General features: G+C 41.3%; 2 protein-coding genes across 2 annotated transcripts in view; both read right to left on the reverse strand.

Annotated features, from left to right (window-relative positions):
* Positions 1-7773, reverse strand: part of ME2 (malic enzyme 2) — a 47785-nt gene extending 40012 nt beyond the window's left edge. Inside the window, exon 1 of the mRNA XM_070935990.1 lies at positions 7752-7773. The gene's annotated coding sequence lies outside the window, so the exon portion shown is untranslated. The remainder of the gene's footprint in view (positions 1-7751) is intronic.
* Positions 7774-21594: 13821 nt separating this feature from the next.
* Positions 21595-23060, reverse strand: part of MAPK4 (mitogen-activated protein kinase 4) — a 115638-nt gene continuing 114172 nt past the window's right edge. Inside the window, exon 9 of the mRNA XM_070935991.1 lies at positions 21595-22532. Within this exon, the coding sequence (XP_070792092.1) occupies positions 21845-22532 (688 nt within the window). The 3' untranslated portion in view covers positions 21595-21844. The remainder of the gene's footprint in view (positions 22533-23060) is intronic.

Here is a 23060-nt window from a genome sequence, read left to right on the forward strand (position 1 = left end):
CTTCTGTTCTGCAGTGTTCGACATCAGACTTTAATTATCATGGTCTAGATACCCTGTTTCCCCCAAAATAAGACATCCCCTAATAATCTCAATTGGGCTTTTGAGTGCATGCCCTAAAATAAGCCCCCCCCCTTGAAAATAAGCCCTCCCCAAAAATATTTAAACCAGGGTGGATAAAAATCAATGATTTTTTTAAAAAAAATAAAAAAAATCAGATTTTTTTTATTTAAATCGGATTTTTTTGATTTTTATCAAATTTATTTTAATAAAAAACTTTTGAGGTAAAAATCTATCGTAAGATAGTTTTCTATTTAAGATACATAAATAATTTAGTTTATTCAGCATGAAATGGCGCTTAGTTATGTAGCATGAGGCTGTATATTCTGCAACACTGGGACTATCGGTGAGTCAACAGTGGGTCAAAGGAGTAGCAGAGATGACAGTTGCTCTTTAAAAATTATGATTTAAATCGAGTTGATTTAAATGAAGCCTTTTTACTAGTGATTTAAATCATGATTTAAATTGTGATTTAAATCAACTCAATTTAAATCAAATCCACCCTGATTTAAACGCATGCGCAGCCGGTCCCCGCCATTTCCTCTGGTTTCCTCCATGTGCCCCAAAATAATAAGACCTCCCCAAAAATAAGCGCTTATTTTGGGGTTCTTATTTTCAGGGAAACACGGTAACAGATTTCCAAATATTGCACCAGCAACTGCGGCTGACCTCTTCAAGTACTGAGGGTCATTTGAAGAGCCCTGAAGCCCAAAACTGCCCAACAAAATTCCATATTGTTGTCTTCGTTGTCTTCTGATCTTTTCCCTTTGTTTTTTTAGTTTACAAACCAGGTTACGGTCCTGGGATGATGGTTTAACGAAATGCAACCCGGATTGGCTTTCCAAAATCAGCTGAAACTGGCTAGATCTGGCCACGTAGCAAGCCCACCAAAAACTATTACTCTATGGGTAGTCCACAATTTACGGCCCCAATCAGGATTAAATTTCCATTTGTGAGCCATTACGTTGTAAATGGTGACACCCACATAAACAGATCCAATTTTATAACTTTTGGTGGGGGGGGCAGCTGTTAAGCAAATCACTGTGGTTGTTAAGCATTGTGATCTTCATTGTGGATCCATTCTTTGGAATGAGAAAATTTGCCCAGAAACCAATAAAAAAAAGTTGCAAATCACGATCGTGTGATTGCAAGGATGTTGCAGAACTGGTCATAAGTCAAGATTCATGTCATGATTTCGCACAGCCTATAACCGTGATGGCGAACCTATGGCATGCGTGCTACAAGTGGCACGCAGAGCCATATCTGTGGGCACGAGCGTTGCCCTAGCTCAGTTCCAGTGTGCATGCGTGCGCCGGCCAGCTGATTTTCAGGCCTTCTGGTCCCACCGGAAATCGGAAAACAGGCTGTTTCCAGCCTCCGGAGGGCCTCCAGGGGGGTGGGAAAGGCCGTTTTTGCTCTCCCCAGGCTCCTAGAAAGCCTCTACAGCCTGGGTAAGATGAAAAACAGGCCTTCTGGGCCCACTGGAAGTCAGGAAATGGGCCATTTCCGGCCTCCAGAGGGCCTCCGGGGGGGGGGGGGAGGCCATTTTTGCCCTCCCCAGGCTCCTAGAAAGCCTCTGGAGCCTGGGGAGGGCGAAAAAACAGTCCTACCAGGCCCACCATGCCATCACGTGCCAAAAGGGGGTTCACGCACACATGCGTGTAGGGGCGGGGCGCATTGAATTATGGGTGTGGGCACATGTGTGCGCGACCCCCCCCGCGCTTCCCCCCCTTTTGGCACACAACGGCAAAAAGGTTAGCTATCACTGGCTTATACTTTTTGGTATGTAGAAGACATCTCTTTAAAACTGGCAGCAAGAATGATAGCTAGTTTCTGTGAGGGAAAAAAAAAATCCCTTATCAAGGAGGCAGCCAGCCAATTCAAACTCATCAGGAGCACTATAAAAGGACATTTATCTAGAAGCAAATATTTCCCTACAGTGGGATCCTTCCCACCTATAAGTTGCATCATGTAGCCGCATTTGAAATCACTAAAACTGTCAAAGCTTCTAAATCCATTCTTGTTCTTCCCTGCATAGAATTCAACATACAATTCTTGCAGCTCGTCAAATATGATGCCTTCCTCATTGATTTGTTGGTATTCTGCCTTTACAGGTAGGTAGTCCTCGACTTCCAACAGTTCATTGAGTGACCATTCAAAATTAACAACAGAACTGAAAAAAAAATTAAGTTAAAAGGCTTATGTTCATTTTTCATACTTATGACTGTTGCAGCGCCCCATAATCAAAATTCAGATGCTTGGCAATCAGTTCATACTTATGACGATTGCAGTGTCCTGGAATCATGCGATCAGCTTTTGCAATCTTCTCACAAGCAAAGTCAATGAGGAAGCCAGATTCACTTAACTGCTAAGTGAACTATTATTTAACAGCTGCAATGATTCACTTAACAACTCTGGCGAGAAAGGTCCTCAAATGGGACAAAATTTGCTTAACAACCATCTTGCTTAGTAATAGAAATTTTCTGCTCAATGCTGGTCATAAGTCGAAGACTACCTGTAAAACAAAACCCTTCATCTTTGAGAAGAGAATCCAACTGTCTCACTCTGAGCTTTGGTCTCCACCCACACAATCAAATGTTCCCTCTAAAAATAATTCCTCACAGAGAATCGTGAAAAATTTGACTCTTTCTCTGAGGAAACAGACCAATCAACCCTCCCTGCATGCAGAAAACTAGCCCCTCAGGGAAAAGATAGATGGTTTTTCCAGACAGATTTCATTTATATCCAAAGGGCTTTTTAGTTTTGGGGTTATGGTCATCGCACATGAGATGACACCACAGTTTAAAGCCTAAACTGAGGCAGAATTTTGTCTAATCGACAAGAGACCAGAAGCACTCAGGAGGAATGACTTCACATTTTTGGGAAGCAGCCTGAGGTGCAGAAAAAAGTGCCCTCTCTTTTTTTATTATTAAAGTAACTGGACTTTCATAAACTGGAGAGAAAACAGACACCAGCTACTGTGGCTCATCACTCATGCAGAGAGAAAAAACAGGCTGTACTTTATTAAATGGGCAATTTCCAAGCAGGTATCTGTCAGCACTTTATGGCTCATTTCAAAAGATACCCAGATACACATAAATTATTTCTGGCTATTTAGATATGAACCAAACAGCAACTCCTTTCATAATTTACTTCTAAAAGAAAGCAGATGAGAGTGCTTAATGCAGGTACAGGAATCCATGACTAAGAATCCCTTCAGAAATATGTAATATATTGCAAACACGCAGCCAGGGTGGATTTGATTTAAATTGAGTTGATTTAAATCACAATTTAAATCATGTTTTAAATCACTAGTAAAAAGGCTTGATTTAAATCAACTCGATTTAAATCATAATTTTTAAAGAGCAACTGTCATCTCTGCTACTCCTTTGACCCACTGTTGACTCACCGATAGTCCCAGTGTTGCAGAATATACAGCCTCATGCTACATAACTAAGCTCCATTTCATGCTGAATAAACTAAATTATTTATGTATCTTAAATAGAAAACTATCTTACGATAGATTTTTACCCCAAAAGTTTTTTATTAAAATAAATTCAATAAAAATCAAAAAAAATCCGATTTAAATCAAAAAAATCCGATTTAAATAAAAAAAATCTGATTTTTTTGATTTTTTTAAAAAAATCATTGATTTTTATCCACCCTGCACGCAGCTCCATTGTTTCAGGAGGCCTTCTTCTCCTACCTGTCATTTTCGATGGAACAGATGAACCAATCTGCAGACTGGTAATTTGCCTTTTTCAATTGCTATATTTCAAATTAGTGGTTCGGCCTCCAGACAAAGGGACCCATAATCCAATCCATCTACCACCTGCTTGTATTTGGATTAAGAAGGATCACGAAGCTACTAAAAGTAAATCCAACGTTTGCTCTTAGTTTTGGGCTTTTCAATAGCCTGAACTCCTGTAATGCGCAAAAGACATTATGGGTAACAAGGAAAAAAGAGCTAGCATTGTTCCTTTTAAGGAAAAAAAAATACCTTTGCCTACTTTAAACCAAGATGTGTTATTAAATCATGAATCTTGGCTTGCTTTGACAACATAATTCATAATTCCAGCTGGATAGCAATAGTACTTACTTAGCTACCACTTCTCAGTGCTTTACAGCCCTCTCTCTAAGCGGTTTACAGAGTGAGCATATGGCCCCCAACAATCTGAGTCCTCATTTTACCAACCTTAGAAGGATGGAAGGCTGAGTCAACCTTGAGCCAGTCAGGATCGAACTCCTGGCAGTGGACAGAGTCAGCAAGCAATACTGCATTCTAATCACTGCACCATCATGGCTGCACGAATAACCTATAACCTATAAACCTACCCCAATTTGATTTAATAATTTACTAAAGCAAGTGGGGGGAACACATCAGAAACATGAATCTATATTCACACTGCCACTATAATCCTAAAGAATCAAGGCTTATTGTGTGCAAATATGGCCTGACCCATGAAGCTGGATGTCACTTTTCATCTGGCATTCTCTGCAAATTGTAGATGTGACTATACAACGAAGAGCAAGGTTTTCCTTTCAACCCCTTTCCTGCCACAATTGCTTTTCTACCAGTAAGAGAATCCTTTTCAAATGAGGGTTAAAAAAAAAAAAACCACCCAAATATATTGAAAATAAAAATAGGAGACTGAATAACTCACACAATGCAGTCCTAATAACTACCTATGTTATATCGTATTTCTTTCCAATGACTACTGCACTGAGAGATGGATGATGAATCAATATAGCAGCTATGCAATAAGCTTGATTGTTTTCACCGCATGGAATTCTCCGTGCCAAAAATAAGCCAACCCACTTCCGTTGCTTTAAAGGATCTCCGTCCCTACCAGATTGCAAGAGGACCAATCTGCAGATAGCTCAGGCAAACAAGCCAAGCAACAAAGTCGAAAGAAGAACCTGGACACCCTCAACCAAACTACAGAAATAGCAGCCTACCATTCTCGTATGAGAAGACGTTCCTTTGAGCTATAGAAAATAACTGCAATATAGAGAGCGAAAGCAAAAGCTTTATCTGCAGAAGATCAGGTTGAAAACAACAAATCTCTACTAAAAAGATAAGACTACAGATGACCTGACAGATGTTGAACCAAAGATTCAGCGCCGCTCAGAATTGATAATACTGAGCTAAAGGAACCAATATAGAGCTACCCACAAAAGTCAGGAGCACAACCATACCAAGGCAGTATAGATAGTCCTCATCTTACAACCATCCATTTAGTGACTGTTCAAAGTTGCCACAGTATTGGGAAAAAAGTGAGTTTTATACAACTGTTGCAAGCATCCCCATAGTCACCTGAACAAAATTCAGACACTTGATAACTGGAATGTATTTATGACATGTTAGTTTTTGCAATCCTCTGACAAGCAAAGTCAATGGGGAAGCCAGATTCATTTAACAACCATGTTATTAATTTAACAATTCCAATGATTCACTCAACAACTGTGGCAAGAAAGATCGTAAAATGGGGCAAATCTCACTTAACAACTATCTTGCTTAGCAATGGAAATTTGGGGCACAATTGTGGTTGTAGTGAAGGACTACCTATATACTGTTTTAATGTTCAATAAACATTTAATTTATCCCAATGGTTCTCAACCTTGGGTGAGTTGAGTGGACTTCAATTCTCATGCTGGCTGGAGAATTCCAGGAGTTGAAGTCCATCCACGTTAAAATTGCCAAGGTGAAGAAACACTAATAATATTCTGTGGAGTATTGTATCCTAAAATGCTGCAAGCATTAAAAAAAATATTACCGTAAATATTTTTAAAAGTTATTCTTATGCAGACCTCACACTTTTGTGGCATATTAAACAAATGTCACTCCCTATCATTTTCTTAAAAACTAAATTCCCTTTTCTTTCTCTTTCCTTTCTTCTTTTACAAACATTCTTAAAATTACTGTACTCAGAAAGAAAATCTATGACAGTCTCTAGCACAGCATAATCACAGAAAGTGTTTCCCAGTTTGAAATCTGCATTTCCTGGCACTTCAAACGGAAATAAGGGTTCATTTCGGGACAAAAGCTGGAACACGAAACTGCCAAACAGCCTGTGCTATCCAGCAAAAACAAGCAAAACCCGTCCTAGCAACAGCGTTTTTGTTTCAAGAATAACTGCCATCAACTTTAAATGGAATTTCAGATTATTTCTTAAACTAAATAAACTCCAAATAAAATTTATTTATAGGCAGGGAGACTTTCTCAAATGCACTCTCACTTGTCTGAATCAAATAGTGTTGTCTCTTTTTCCTAAACAAATATTTAATAGGGCTTGCCAAGATGAGAAAGTGTATTGAATTATCAGTAAGTGCTCTGCAAGAATGCAATTTATCCGCCTAATGGAATTTTTCCTTGGTTTTTAGAGCGCAAAATGCCATGCTGAACAAGTCTTCCCCAACAGAAAATGAGTTGGCATCTAATCTAATCTTAGCGGTATTTATAATTAGCACCAATTATTCTGTAGAAACTCTTATTTGAACTCAATTTGGCATTTCATGAACATCCATGTACTTTTTCTTGGCAACAATATACCAGTGGTTTTCTAGTCTGGATTTCCTGGTGGTCTCCTCTCCAGGATCTAAACAGATCCAGCACAGCCAGTTTGATCTATTGTTTAAGGCTCCAGGCTAGAAACCAGGAGACGGTGAATTCTAGTCCCATTTTAGGCATAAAAGCCAGCTGGGTGGCTTTGGGCCAGTCATTTTCTCTCAGCCCGACTCACCTCACAGGGTTCTTGTTGTGATTGTGGGGGAAAAACAGGAGGAGGAAGGAGTGTTAGGTATCTTCACCACCTTGAGTTATTTATAAAGTAATAAAGGTGGGATAAAACCACGGGTGAAATCCAGCAGGTTCTGGAGAACCGGTAGCAGAAATTTTGAGTAGTTCAGAGAACCGGCAAATGCCACCTCTGGCTGGCCCCAGAGTGGGGTGGGAATGGAGATTTTGCAATATCCTTCCCCCATGAGTGGGGAGAGAATGGGGATTTTGCAGTATCCTTCCTCTGCCACGCCCACCAAGCCACACCTACAGAACTGGTAGTAAAAAAAAAATTGGATTTCACCACTGGATAAAACAATCAAATAAACATATATTTTTTGAATTAGCTTCCTACAAACAGAATCCTAGGGAATATAAGCATTTTTGAGCACTGATGGTTATAGCCAATCTTAACACCTGCCAACTGTGTAGGACCACAACTCCCATCACTAGAGTCACCACAACCAAAGGCAGGCTTGGCTGAAATGATAGGAGTTGTAGTCCCATAAAAACAGACTTGGGGGACCCAACCTGCTTTTTTTTTTTTCTGAGCCAGGATTCAGAAAGAGAAACCAAGCTGCCACCAATCCAAAATGCCATTTTAAGCCTCCTGAAAGCCATCAAGGGACTGTTAGGAAAAAGTCTTTGCTAATTCCAGCGGGGGGGGGGGGGGGTTGGATTTAATAAGGGCCTGCCCTCCAGCAGCCTAAAAATCAGAACGACCTTTTTAACGGACACCCTTTCCCCCCCCAAAAAAAACACTGATGCTTAAAAGACGATAAACGACGGGGCCCTCCGGGGAAAAAAAGAAGTTCTGAAAGGGAAGTTAAATCAGGATGAAAATACGTGCCTAAACCCATTTCAAAGAAGCCATGGCAAGGTAAGAACGCTGATTTGTCACCCTACAAATAATTACCACGCAGTGGGTTAGCAGCCACCTCCTCATCCAGCTCTTTGTTCTAGCGATGGGCTTCTGCGAGGCTGTTTCCAACCTACAACCTGCTGACACCCTTCGGCCTCCACGCCCCAGCGCCGAATGAACCGCCCGAGGTCGGGGCAGGGAGGGACACCTCGAGAGGTGGGCTTCTCCTATCTGAGTGACAAGGAGGTCAGCCAACAAGCGGCGTCAAGCGAGTCGTCGTTTTCCTCCAATCCCCACCGCTTCTTCGCCTCTCCCCCTCAATCCCGGAGATCTGAGAGGCAAGGGAGGCGAAAGGATTTGAATATGCTAATCGGGGTTGCCGAAACAGCCAATCCACGGCCTGTTACTCCTGGATAGGACCAGGCAAGGAAGCGGGCGGAAAGGAAAGGCGTCTGATTGGGGGATATATAGAGATGCCGTGCGTGCCGGGATGTAAAAAATGAGAGAATGATGAATGGGGGTCCTCGAGATTGAAAGTGAAAGCAGCTTGGCACGTGCTCTACACCGTAGACTCCAGTTGCGTTCCAATCCATTTGCAGGGAGACTTTATTAAACCGTAAATGTCGCTTTATGGGTCGGAACGTGTCGCTTAAGAGTTCATGCAACACATGACGTTTTCGGCCGGGATGTTGCATCACTGCAATCACTTTATACTTGATCTGTGTCGGGCAAAGATACTGCATTTTCCCTCCAGGCAAGATATTTGGAATAGAATAGAATAGAATAGAATAGAATAGAATAGAATAGAATAGAATAGAATAGAATAGAATAGAATAGAATAGAATAGAATAGAATAGAATAGGGGAGGGGAGGGGAAGGGAAGGGAAGGGAAGGGAAGGGAAGGGAAGGGAAGGGAAGGGAAGGGAAGGGAAGGGAAGAAAAAAGAAAAGAAAAGAAAAGAAAAGAAGAAAAAAGAAGAAAAGAAAAGAAGAGAAAAGAAAAGAGAAAAGGAATAGAATTAGAATTATTAGAATAGAATAGAAAAGAAAAGAAAAATAGAATAGAATAGAAATAGAATAGAAAAGAAATAGAATAGAATAGAATTAGAATTATTGGAATAGAATAGAAAAGAAAGAAATAGAATAAATAAGAAATAGAATAGAAATAGAAATAGAAAAGAAATAGAAATAAATAGAATTAGAATTATTAGAATAGAATAGAAAAGAAATATAGAAATACTGTAGAATAGAAAAGAAATAGAATAGAATAGAATTAGAATTATTGGAATAGAATAGAAAAGAAAGAAATAGAATAAATAAGAAATAGAAAAGAAATAGAAATAGAATAGAATTAGAATTATTAGAATAGAATAGAAAAGAAATAGAATTACTTTAGAATAGAAAAGAAATAGAATAGAATAGAATAGAATAGAATAGAATAGAATAGAATAGAATAGAATTAGAATTATTGGAATAGAATAGAAAAGAAATAGAATAGAATTAGAATTATTAGAATAGAATATAAAAGAAATTAGAATAGAATAGAATAGAATAGAATAGAATAGAATAGAATAGAATAGAATAGAATAGAATAGAATTGGAAGGGACCTTGGAGGTCTTCTAGTCCAGCCCCCTGCTCAAGCAGGAGAACCTATACTATTTCAGGTAAGTGGCTGTCAGGTAAGACTCTTCTTAAAAACCCAGTGATGAAACGCCCATGACTTCTGAAGGCAAAGCTGTTCCACTGGTTAATTGTCCTCACTGTTAGGAAGTTTCTCCTGAGTTCCAGGTTGCTTCTCTCCTTGATTAGTTTCCATCCACTGTTTCTTGTCCTGCCCTCTGGTGCTAGGCTCAGATGGACCATGAAAAACAAGTTACCTGGTTCATTATACTCTTATTTAATGGTGCTCTTTTTAATCTAGTTTTAGTTGCGATCGGCAAGATGGCAAACAGGGTTGCCTTGCAACCCGTTTTGAGCATGAGTGTCAACATAGATAAAAGTGGTCCGTGCACCATCTTGCAAACCATTGGCTGCTAGAAAAACAGTGAAAAGAACAACCCCAGTTACTCACTTAACAACTGTGACAGAAAAGGTAGTAAAATGGAGCAAAACTCACTTAACAACTTTTTTTTTTTTCTCAGTTGTGGTCGTAAGTATTCACTTCATCGGCACGGCTGGGTTCGGTATGTGTTCCCCCTGGTAAAGATCAACTTTGCTCCAGCCAAAGAAATACCTGCTTATGCAATCAATTTGAATAATGTAAAATCAGAAAGTAATGAGCTTTTAAAGTTTCTTCCCCTTTCCCCAATGAGGTATCTTGCTATATGAATTATGTTGCATGTTGACCAGCAGGAGGCGGTATGTAACCAGTTTTGTTCTGTAGGGAACTTAAACATAGATCATGAGGTGAGGTGGCGCAGTGGTTACAGTGCAGTACTGCAGGCTACTTCTGCTGACTGCTGGCTGACTGCAATTTGGCAGTTCAAATCTCACCAGGCTCAAGGTTGACTCATCCTTCCATCCTTCCAAGGTGGGTAAAATGAGGACCCAGATTGTTGGGGGCAATAGGCTGAGTCTGTAAACCGCTTAGAGGGGGCTGTAAAAGCACTGTGAAGCGGTATAGAAGTCTAAGTGCTATTGCTATACTATGAATTTCAAATGGAAATTCAGCTCATAAAGCATGTACAATGCATTAGCTTTAGGAGCTAACTAGGTCCTAATTATAATACCGATAAATAAAACTGTTTTGGTTTGTAGATTTTGTGATTAGAACGATTTGGTCTCACTCCCTGATGATTTAATATTTTTACCTGTTTTAATATGTTTAGTTTTGTGCGTCACCCAGAATGCACTGGAGTTTCATGGCCAATAAATCTAAATAAATCAATAATGTTATCAAATGTGCTGTGCTGTAATATGAACTAAGTTATAAAACGACTAGCAAAAGGCAGTTCACAATCAGTTTTGTTCTATATGGAACTCCTTGCATGTACATCGCAGATGGTTATGTGTACAGAATTCAAACCTTCTACTGGAAATTAAACTCACAGACCCATCCATGTTAGATGACTGTATACAATGCATTATCTTTAACTCAGTGGTGAAATGTAAAATTTGTTACTACCGGTTCTGTGGGGGGGGGGGGGAATGTGACTGAGTGGGCGTGGTCAACTTTTTTTTTACTTTTAAAACCATTTTTTCTACAACCTGTTCAGCTGAAGAAGTTGTAAAAAAATGCTTTTAAAAGCCTCTGATGATCCCAGCTGAGCCATGCGATCACCAGAGGCTTTTTTTTTACTTTTAAAAGCATTTTTTTTGGCCAAAGAAGTTGTAGAAAAAATGTTTTTTAAAAAAAAAAAGCTTCTGATGATCGCGTGGCTCAGTTGGGCATGGGGGGTGTGGAAGGGATTTTTGCTATGGTTCTCCGAACCACCCACCGCCATCGCTACCGGATCAGGTGATCCGGTCTGAACCGGGAGCATTTCACCCCTGCTTTAACTACTGCAAAATGTAATGTGTTGCAATCTATAATTTAACCACTAAAACTCTGTTTCTAACCTTCAATTGGCAAAACAGTGCATTGTAGAGCAATCACTTTTGATTCAATATATCTCAAATGACCTAACGTACATAATGCGTCCAAAATCTGGGAATGAAATTTGGCAAACGTATGGTTGCTTCAGTGCTATCTCGTCATATCTAATGCTCCCTGCCAGTTTCCTGCAAGGAAAATCAATGGTTAAGCCAGCAGGAAGTCAGAAGTTGCTCATAGCTCCCACTGCTTATTTGCCTTCCTGTGGTCATTCTGTTTCTCTGCTCAGGTGAGGAAATAGGTCTGAAAAGATGACTCAGTGGATCACAGACTATCTGGTACAGGGGTGTCAAACTCAAGGCCCGGGGGCCAGATCTGGCCCGCAGGGTGCTTAGATCTGGCCTGCGGTGCCGCCCTGGAAACAGTAAAGGACTAGCCTGCAGTGCTTCTGCCAGCGAAAACGGCGGTCCTCCCGAGCTCCGTTTTCTCTGGCAGAGGGTTGCAGGAGGCCGTCACACAGAAAATGGAGCTCGGGAGCCTGTTTTCACTGGCAGAGCACTCATGCCACCACAGGCGCCCCGACACATGTGATGTTGAGCTGGCTATGCCCATCCCGGCCCCCTGATGCGGCCCTTCATGAAATCGAGTTTGACACCCCTGATCTAGTATGAGCTACCGTAAGCAGGGTGGATTTGATTTAAATCAAGTTGATTTAAATCACGATTTAAATCATGATTTAAATCACTAGTAAAAAGGTTTGATTTAAATCAACTCGATTTAAATCATAATTTTTAAAGAGCAACTGTCATCTCTGCTACTCCTTTGACCCACTGTTGACTCACCGATAGTCCCAGTGTTGCAGAATATACAGCCTCATGCTACATAACTAAGCTCCGTTTCATGCTGAATAAACTAAATTATTTATGTATCTTAAACAGAAAACTATCTTACGATAGATTTTTACCCCCAAAGTTTTTTATTAAAATAAATTCAATAAAAATCAAAAAAATCCGATTTAAATAAAAAAAATCTGATTTTTTTATTTTTTTAAAAAAATCATTGATTTTTATCCACCCTGACTGTAAGCAGGCAGAAACTTCTCTAAAGTGCTAACATATAACTGATTTCTCATCTCAAGGATATTGTATTTTATGTTTTATATGAAGAAGATTTAAATTGAACATGGAAAAGTTTCAAAGTCTTCCCAGAAAATACTACTTTCCATAATTTGGTTAGAAAGCGATATAAAACATTTAAGGTAGTGATGATGCTGATATGTATTTACAATAATATTTTAATTTAAGAACATATATATTTTGATTTGTACAAAGAAGTTTCACTTATTCATTTTAAATGCCCACAACTTTATGCTAGCTTTATGTCTGATTTATTGTGGGAGTATTTTTCCAGGATTCAACTATGATTACAAAATGAAATAGAGAGGTACATAATACATCCAGGGGATTCAAGTGTTCACCATAAATACAAGTATCATTTGAATTGATCTTAGAAAAAAAAAATCCTGGACAAATTTTGTCTTTGGAGATGCTTTTGTCTCAAGTCTGTATTTTTCAGTACATAAACCAGAGAAGAGATGCATAGAGCAGTCTATGCATCTCAGCCATCTTCAAATTAGGCGACTAGTATATCAAGCTATTCATCATAACAAAATAAACTGAGAACACCTTTCTACAAACCCCTCCCTGAATTTTGTTTTTATTTCATTTTTCTTTTTACAAGAAACAGGGTACAGGTAGTCCTCGGCTTACGACCCCAATTGAGCCCAAAATTTCAGTTGTTAAGTGAACTTTGCCCCATTTTAAGTCGTTAAGTGAATCACCGCAGTTGTTAAGTTAGTAACACGGTAGTTAAGCGAGACTGGCTTCCCCCATTGACTTTGCTTGTCAGAAGGTCCCAAAAGTTGATCACATGACCCAGGGACAATGAAACCGTCATAAATATGAGTCAGTTGCCAAGCATCTGAATTTTGATAATGTGACCACGGGGATGGTGCAATGGACATAAGCGTGAAATATGGTCATAAGTCACTTTTCTCAGTGCCGTTTTAACATTGAATGGTCACTAAACAAACTGTTGTAAGTCGAGGACTACCTAAAGTGTGGTATAGTAATTACAATGATTAAAGTTAGCCCAAATAGATTTGGTTCAATTCTGGAAGCTTATAGAAAACTTTAGACTTGCCAGAGAGTCTACAATTAAGGACCTTCTAGACGGGTTGGAATTACCACAATATAAGCAAAGTTAGATGTCACAGTAATAACATATTAGAAGGTTGTCCAATGGAAGGGACCCTCAAGATGCTTGTAAGATGACCAAGAGTCACCTCCTCCAGATTTGAGGTCCTTCACAACAATCCACACATACAGTAAATTTGGTTAATTTGGTTAATACATTATTCAAGCTTAAACAAATTGTCGAACCAAAGGAAATTATAAACTGATGGATACTGCGACTGTTTTATCAAACTTTGGAGTAGGTTCATGACAGGGTTTTTTTGTTTACATTTTTCTGTGATGATTGAGGTATATTAATACTTTCAAACGTTTATTCCAGATTTTTTTTTTCATTTTGCTCTTTTTAAAGGTAAAGGTTCCCCTCGCACATATGTGCTAGTCATTCCCAACTCTAGGGGGCGGGGCTCATCTCCGTTTCAAAGCCGAAGAGCCAGCACTGTCCAAAGATGCCTCTGTGGTCATGTGGCCGGCATGACTAAACATCAAAGTCGCATGGAACACTGTTACCTTCCCACCAAAGGGGGTCCCTATTTTTCTACTTGCATTTTTTTAATGTGCTTTCGAACTGCTAGGTTGGCAGAAGCTGGGACAAGTAACGGGAACTCACCCCGTTACGCGGCACTAGGGATTCAAACTACTGAGGTGCAGACCTTTCGATCGAAAAGCTCAGCGTCTTAGCCACTGAGCCACAGCACCCCTGCTCTTTTTAGACCATGTCTAAACACCTGAAAACGTTTTACATATTTTCCTCAACAGTTCCTCTGGGTCATCTCTACTTAAAGCTAGCAATGCAGATCAGAGGGAATGTCCTGACATCTGTAAATCTGTATCTTTTTTCAGCAATTTCATTATATATATTTATTTTTAATTTATATATATATATATATATGTATATATTCTGAACATGCAGTTCAGCTGCAAAGAATAATTGACCCAAAGGTCAAAAATTGAACTTAGAGGCAACTGAACTTTCTATGTTTTTGCTTAAACACGTTTCGCTTCTCATCCAAGAAGCTTCTTCAGTTCTGACTGAATGGTGGAGGATGGAAGGATTTATATTCCTTGCAGTCATCTGGTTGTTAGCACTCTTCCTGAGAGTTGCTGAGGCCACTTGGAGGTTCATCTGTGCCCTCAGGGTCACCTGAAGAGTGCAAATGGGTGTGGAACCTTCTGGGAACTGTAGAAAGGACTGTATTGTAGATTGGAGATAAATGATGCCATATCCCTCTCCCTCTGTTGACAGAGGGCTGTTCAATATTTATTTATTTATTTATTTATTTATTTAATTAATTAATTAATTAATTTTATTTGTATACTGCCCTTCTCCAGCAAGCCTCAGGGCGGTGAACAGCCACGGTAAAACACAACATATAAAATTTAAAAGCAGTTTAAAAGACATTAAATAATTTTGGCCATCAATTTAAAACAACCCAGTTAAAACCAATTACAAATTAAAACTGCAAGGATGGGATCAAGCCAGCCCGGCTAGATGAAATAGAAGTGTTTTCAGGGCTCGAAAAGTCTGGAGGTCTGGTATCGTGTATATCTCTGGGGGTAGGTTGTTCCAGAGGGCAGGTGCTGCCACAGAGAAGGCTCTCCCCCTGGGGGTCGCCAGCTGACATTGTCTGGCTGACGGTACCCTGAGGAGGCCCTCTCTGTGCGAGCGAACTGGCCGGTGGGAGGCTATTGGCGGCAGAAGGCGGTCTCGTAGATACCCCAACCCTAAGCCATGGAGCGCTTTAAAGGTGGTCACCAACACCTTGAAGCGCACCCGGAAGACCACAGGAAGCCAGTGCAGCTCACGCAGGAGAGGTGTCACATGGGAGCGCCCCGTCGCTCCCATAATCCCCCGCGCAGCCGCATTCTGGACCAACTGGAGCCTCTGGGTGCACCCCAAGGGGAGCCCCATGTAGCGAGATTGACATAGATGGCATCTTTGACCCCTCTTTCAAACCAGCGGTCCTCTCTGTCCAGAATGAGGACTTTGCTATCTTCAAGCTTGCCTTCAGAAGTTGTGGGAGCTTCATCACTGGAAGCTTTCAAGAAGAGACTGAACTGCCATCTGTCAGAAATTGTGTAGGGTCCCCAATTGGGCAGGAGGGGATTGGACTAGATGACTTACAAGTCTGTTAATCTGTTAAAAAAGAGTGACCTTGTCTAAGCAATGGCATTTAGACTTATATACCGTTTCACGGTGCTTTACAACCCACTCTAAGCAGAGTCAGCCTATTGCCCCTTGAGCAGGTCAGAATTGAACTCCTGGCTGTGAACAGTGAGTTAGCCTGCAATACTGCATTCTAACCAGTAGTGGGTTTCAAAACCCGTCGCTACCGGTTTACTCATGGATGCGTGCATACTCGTGAGTGCGCGCAACGCTTCTGAGCATGCACAGAAGCGTCTGGGCAGTGGGCGGAGTCTCCTGCCACCGCTGCCGGGTTCGCGCAATCCGGGGCAAACCAGTAGCAACCCACCATTGATTCTAACCATTGTGCCACCACCGCTCTTCTGCAGCTGGACTGCTGAGTCCTTCCATTCTCCACCATTCAGTCAGAACCGAAGAAGCTTCTTGGATAAGAAGTGAAACTTTTTCAAGGAAAAAGCCAAAATCCAGTTCCTTTTTTTGAAAAACCACCTTTGGGACAACCATGACCTGGATGACTGAGAATCTCCATAGACATGCAAAGAACAATGTTTTCATTCTGATCCAATAAATACTACATGCTCTTATAATCCAGGCCACAAAGCTAAAACTGTAACTATATTAGAAAATGGCCAATGCTAGAAACATTGGTTATTAATAGAAGACATTGTACCATTCTTTATTTTTAATTTTCCTTCATTTATACACATTCCTCCTTTCTCATTACAAAAAAAAAAAATTTTTTTTTTCCCCTCACTTTCTTTTAAAAAGAAATAATATTCTGGATAGCCATGTCTGTTCCACAGTATAAAAAAAGTCACAGTACAAGCAAAATATATTATTCTTTTCTGCTACTGCTCCAATGATGTTTGAAATCGTACCATATTTTGAACATTCCTGCTAAAAGATATTTCCTCAACTATGCATCCAGCAGAAGTAAATATCTGTGTGCTTTAAAAGCTAAATAATCAGCAAGCTACATTTTTTTCCCATTTGAACAGAAGATATTAAATCAATTTTCAAAAAGATGCCAGTAAACTTTTTTAAAAAGCAAAGTACATACTATTTACAGGTTTTCAATATTTTCTAAAAAAAATTATCAAGTGGTTAATTCAAAGTAAATAACTTTTTCAATAGATGCATTAAACTCAACCAATTAATAAGGTGCACAGAAATGTGAATGAAACAGATTCATTGTATGCTTATTTAAGTATGTGAGTTTCTTTGAAAATTTAATTGTACCTTGTAGTAACACCTCAGTGTAAAACAATTGTGGCAAAAGGACATAAGTTTGGTTTTGAATAATTCTGGGAAACTGTTATGAATGTACTTCTTAAAATGTGTGCCAGATAGATAGTTACCAGCCTCGGTGCCAAACATATTTCTATTTCAGAACTTTGATTTTCCAACTAGACCACTGTTTATCAACCTTGGCGACTTTAAGATGGATGGACTTCAATTCCCAGAATCCCCCAGCTGGATGGGGAATTCTGGGAGTTGAAGTCCACCCATCTCAAAGTTGCCAAGGTTGATAAACAGTAGACCTGACTATCACTAATATTCAAACTCTTAGCCTAATTCTCATTTTATAAAAACACTTTTTGGGTGTATCAAAGCCAACTTCTAGACAAATTCAACATGCCGTAACAACGGAGCATTTAAATTTAAATTTTTAATTTTAATTGCTATCTGTCTGCACTGATTCTCCAAAATTTTGATGAACCCTTTAGCCAGGATAATAATTACCGGTATTAACTTGCAATGTCCATTAGTTATCAAGTTGCCGGATGGCATTTTATACAAACGGGAAACCGCAGCCTTCTATAGATGGCGGTTGCGTCTGGAATTTTGAGGAGACACCAGGGGGACTCAAAAACTTCACAAAATGGTTGGTGAAAGTTGCTCTCCGACCCATTCTAACATAAGAATGGCAAAGAAAATAAGCTAGAAAAGGAGGTTATGACACAGGAAAGGCAGGGGTGGGCTTCAAAAATTTTAGCAAGGCGTTCTCTGCCTGGTTGCTGGGTGGGCATGGTGGGTGTGGCCTAGTCAGCCTCCTGTACCACAGTGTGGGGGGGGGGCTTTTTGCCCTTCCAGGGCTCTGGAGGCTTTCCTTGAGCCTCTGGGAAGACAAAAACAGCCTCCCCAAGCTCTGGAGGCCAGAAACGGGCCCGTTTCCGGCCTTCCCGAACTTCCAGTAGGCCCGTTTTTTGCCCTCCCCGAGCCTCCATGCAAACACTGCACTTATCTGCATCCAAAACGGGACACATGGGGACTCCTGGCAAGGGAGGGGTGGGCACGGCCAGCCAGGAGTGGGATTTGGAGGTTCTCTGAACTGCACAGAATCTTAGTTAGAGGTTCTCCCTAATTCCTGCAAACCCCCAGAAGCCCACCCCTGAAGAAAAGATAGCTGGGCTTTTTTTTTTTTTTTTTTACAAAATATACCTCCAACTAAAAAGAAAAAGCTGAGTCAATGAAAGATGGATGTGCACTCACCAAACCTGCAATTTCTCTCTCTCATACACATTCACCCTTCTCTCCCATATATATGCAGAGACATTCTCTGTCTTCCCTCCTTACTGTTTCACCCACTATAAACTGGGGGAAACCTGGCTTAATAGCAGTGACTATGAGAGGGATCTTGGAGTCTTAGTGGACAACCAGTTAAATATGAGCCAGGAGTGTGCAGCGGCAACCAAAAAAACCAACACAATCCTAAACTGCATTAACAGAGGGATACAATCAAGATCAAGTGAGGTACTAATACCACTCTATAAAGCCTTAGGAAGACACATCTAGAATACTGCATCCAGTTTTGGTCACCACACTATAAAAAAGATGTTGGGACTCTAGAAAAAGTGCAGAGAAGAGCAACAAAGATGATGAGGGGACTGGAGGTTAAACCATATGAAGAACGGCTACAGGAACTGGGCATGGCTAGTCTAGTGAAGAGAAGGACCAGAGGAGACCTGATAGCAGCGTAATATTTGAGGGGTTGCCACAGAAAGGAGGGGGGTCAAGCTATTTTCCAAAGCAACTGAAGGCCAGACAAGGAATAATGGAAACTGAACAAGGAGAGATTCAACCTGGAAATAAGGAGAAATTTTCTGACAGTGAGAACAGTGGAACAGAAGTTGCCTTCGGAAGTTGTGGGAGCTTCATCACTGGCAGCTTTCAAGAAGAGATTGGACTGCCATCTATCAGAAATGGTGTAGGGTCTCCTGCTTGGGCGAGGGGTTGGACTAGATGACCTACATGGTTCCTTCCAAATCTGTTAATCTGATCTGTTTACTTATACAGGTACATATGTGGGATTTTGGGATTTTTTACTAGCAGGTCACAGCAGCACTAGTTGTTCTGGTACAGGTAGTCCTTGACTTACAACAGTTCATTTAGTGACTATTCGAGGTTACGACAGCACTAAAAAAAGTGACTTATGACCGTTTTTCAGACTTATGACCATTGCAGGATCCCCATGGTCACCTGATTTACACTTGGATGTTTGAGAACTGATTAATATTTATGATCCTTGCAGTGTCCTGGAGTCACATGACTAATTTTTGCGACTAAAATAAACCTCTGGGTCATAGCCACACATCTTTATTTCCTATGGAGGTTTGCTGACCATAGATAATGCTAAAAGTTGGGGTTCTGCATTGCAGCGTGCTAGCTTTCATTTAAACATTAAAAAAATATTTACTGGTCTAACCCACGTACCTTAATTAAGACAGGACAAGATTAACTATGGGGACACTGATATTTCTAGCGAATGAAGGTAGCAGATAACCCCCTGCATATAGCTCCTCGTTTAGGGGTGTTGCAGACTGGGGGGGGAGGGGAAGGTTGTGTGCAAGCCGTAGGTGTGTGCGCAGATCCATTTACACAAGCGGTGGTTGCATGCACACCTTTTTGCACGAGCACCTGTCACTTGAGCAAATGGAACTGCGTGTGCCCGCGTGCTTACTCGCTGCTTGCATGGCCCACTTCCAAATCAGCCGCGGCTCAGTACTGGGCTGTGGCCAATGGTGAAATCCAAATTTTTTTACTACTGGTTCTGTGGGCGTGGCTTGGTGGGTGTGGCAGGGAAAGGATACTGCAAAATCTCCATTCCCACCCCACTCCAGGAGAAGGATATTGCAAAATCTCCATTCACACCTCATTCTGGGGCCAGCCAGAGGTGGTATTTGCCGGTTCTCTGAATTACTCAAAATTTCCGCTACCGGTTCTCCGAACTACTCAAAATTTCCGCTACCAGTTCTCCAGAATCTGTCAGAACCTGCTGGATTTCACCCCTGGTTGTGGCCCACACAGGGGTGGGTTCTACTTACCTTTACTACCGATTCGCAATGGGATCGCGCATGTGTGATCGCGTCACTTGCTCGCGCGCCTTCTGCACATGTGCAGATCGCTGATGATGATATCCGGGGTGGTGGGCGGGGCCTCCCACCGGTTTTACTACCAGTTCTTGAGAACCGGGCCAAACCAGGGGCAACCCACCACTGGGCCCACAGGATGAGAATCCCTGTCCTAATCAATTAGAGTCCCTCACTAACAAACTGGTACTATGCCACAGCTATGAGCAGGAGCTATAGAGATAGTCCTTGGCTTACAACCACAATTCAGCCCTAAATTTTTGCTCCTAAGTGAAATAGTTGTTAAAAGCAATAGCATTTACTTATATACCACCCCACAGTCCTTTACAGCATTCTCTGGGTGCTTTACAATATCAGAGTTTCCCCCCCTCCAACAATCTGGGTCAGGGGTGAAATCTACTTACCTTCCTTACCAGTTCGGAAGTGCCCGCGCTGCACTAACTTCGCTTGTGCACATGTGGCACGTGCATGCACAGACCTGCGCATGCGCAAACTTTCTGCGTATGCACAGAAGGCAAAAAACACATTACTTCCTGGTTAAAAGGAACCAGGAAGTAATGACACCCGGGCGGGTGGGCAGAGCTTCATTCCACCATCGCTACCGGATCGCCGAACCACTGGCCAAGATTGCTAACGGACCAGGTGACCCGGTCCAATTTGGGAGCATCTCACCCCTGATCTGGGTCCTCATTTTATTAACCTTTGAAGGATGGAAGGCTGAGTTCACCTGGAGCTCGTCAAGGATTGAACTGCAGGCAGTGGGCAGAGTTTGCCTGCAATACTACACTTTTTAACCACTGTGCCACTAGGGCTCAGTTAAGTTAATTCTGGCTTATTTTACAACCTTTCTTTCCAGTTGTTGTTAAACGAGTCATTGGCTTTGCTAATCAGAAGGTCGCAAAAGGTGATCACACGATCCCGGGACACTGCAACGGTCATAAATATGAGCCAGTTGCCATGCATCCGAATACGTGACCATGGGGATGCTGCAAAGGTCCAATGTGAAAAACGGTCATAAGTCATATTTTTCAGTGCCCCTGTATCTTCATACTGTCACTAAATGAACTGTTGTAAGTCGAGGACTATCTATATGGCAAAACGTCTCATTGCGGCTCTCAGCTGAGCTGTCAACTAATTAATTGGTAAGGTCATGCCTCTAAGCCAATGTTTCATTCTGTAATTTGGCATTTCTCAATGTAGGGCTGCATGAGTTATGGTTGCAATATCTAGATTTCCCAAAGGTGCGTTCAGGTGGGAATTCTGAATTTTGCAAGGGGGTGAACTTGGAGGTTGCTTGGTTATGGATGGCTAATGGGTGGTATGGCTAATAGGTGGTAATTCTGTCCAGCCTTCTGTCCAGGATGACAGAAGCAAGAAATAATCTTTGGGCTTTCAGGAAAGGTGCCAGGCCAGTATGGATCATATACTTCCAAAAGTGCCTGGTTTTCGATAGGAAGATCTCTAACACAACCTCATAACAGGGGAAAAAAAAACGTGCAATGAACAGAATAGCATCCTTTGGATTTCAGGATTTTTCTGCACTGAAAACTGACGTCCACAGGTAAAGGCAAGACTGTTAAGGCAGTATATTAAAAAAAAAAAATCAGTATTTCATTCACACCTCCAGATTACTTTTTAGGTTGGCTTCCAAGGCGTAGAAACACAAGACCTTGGATTTGTGCTTGCCTTTAAGTTGAAGGCCTTCCGACAATGATCAGATAAGGAGTTGTTCCATGGGCATTCAAACCTGGGTTACAATCCAATCACTATGTGGGTACCATGTTAAATCTGAATTTTAGAGGAGAATAACCATGGATACTAGTATAAGCCAACTTCTGTTCCTTTATTTACCACCTCTCTTTATGAAACCCTTCTGTCTGAACAATTTCCTTTGGGTGTTCTGCTAAACAAGCTCCGTTGATGTCTTTGAGTTTGTTATCGGGCAGATCCTCCGGCTTTGTGCAAAGTTTTAAGGCTCTGGAAATGAAGACATCCAAGTCAAACTGAGAGTCAGTTTTCTTGTCGACTTCCTTGGGTTCTTTGTGGAGACGTGGAGGAGAAGACGGCAAACTCCGCTCCTGAATCTCCGGAAGAGCGTTGGGACAGTCGAGCCCAGTCTGGGTGCTTGTGACCCACTGCGCGATCTCTAGGAAAAGGTTGGACGGTTCCTCCTCTAGAGTTATCTCTGGCTCGGGGGCGATAGACGCTCTTTTCCAATGGGACAAATCTAGGATGAGCTTGGGTTCGGAATAATGGTGGAGCTTGTTGTCTCTCCACAACAACTTGTCTAAGTAAGAAGGCGAGCCGACCTTATAATCACAGGAGTGCCCGGAGTCTCCTTCAAACGTTCGGTCCATGGAGGAATGCGATTGCTCCAAAAATCTCTCCGAGCTACTCTGCGAATATTTGCGGGGATCCACTTGGGCTTCCTCGACGGTAGATTCAGATCCCGCGCGGGGATCTCGTTGCACCTCGTCCAAATCGTGGCATTTTTCGTGTCGCCATTCCAAATCCGAGGATAAGCTTACTTGGTACCTGTTTATTTGAAATAACTACAGCGTTAGACACAAATGAAACATGGCACATATATTAGTTAAATATTCCCATCACCAGCTGGAGGGCTTTTTCTTCAATTTTATTTTATTTTTTTCTGAAAAGATTTCAAAGCTTGGCACCTCTTTGGCTGGTGTTCCTGTCCTAGACAATGACAGAAACTTGGAATAGTACCAATTTATGACTCATCTTATTTAATTTGTATTTTCAAGGCTTATTTGCATTCTGTACTAAAATCAGTCAGACATACAATTGAACAAGAAAGAAGTCAAAATACAAAACAAAATAAGAAATCCTTACTGTTCTCTGAACTTGATTGTTTTCTTGTAGACCAGGGGTGTGAAACACAATTTCATTGAGGGTTGTGTTTGACCTTGGGGGGCTGGAGTGGGCACGGCTGGAGTGGGCGTGGCCAATTTGACATCACTCATGTTGGGTAGCCTGAGCACTCTGCCAGAGAAAACAGGCTCCCAAGCAGAGGTGGGTTTCAGCAGGTTCTGACCAGTTCTG

The sequence above is a fragment of the Pituophis catenifer genome, unplaced genomic scaffold (assembly GCF_029215685.1).
Source record: "Pituophis catenifer annectens isolate HBS135680 unplaced genomic scaffold, rPitCat1.0.hap2 SCAF_2, whole genome shotgun sequence".
NCBI lineage: Eukaryota > Metazoa > Chordata > Lepidosauria > Squamata > Colubridae > Pituophis > Pituophis catenifer.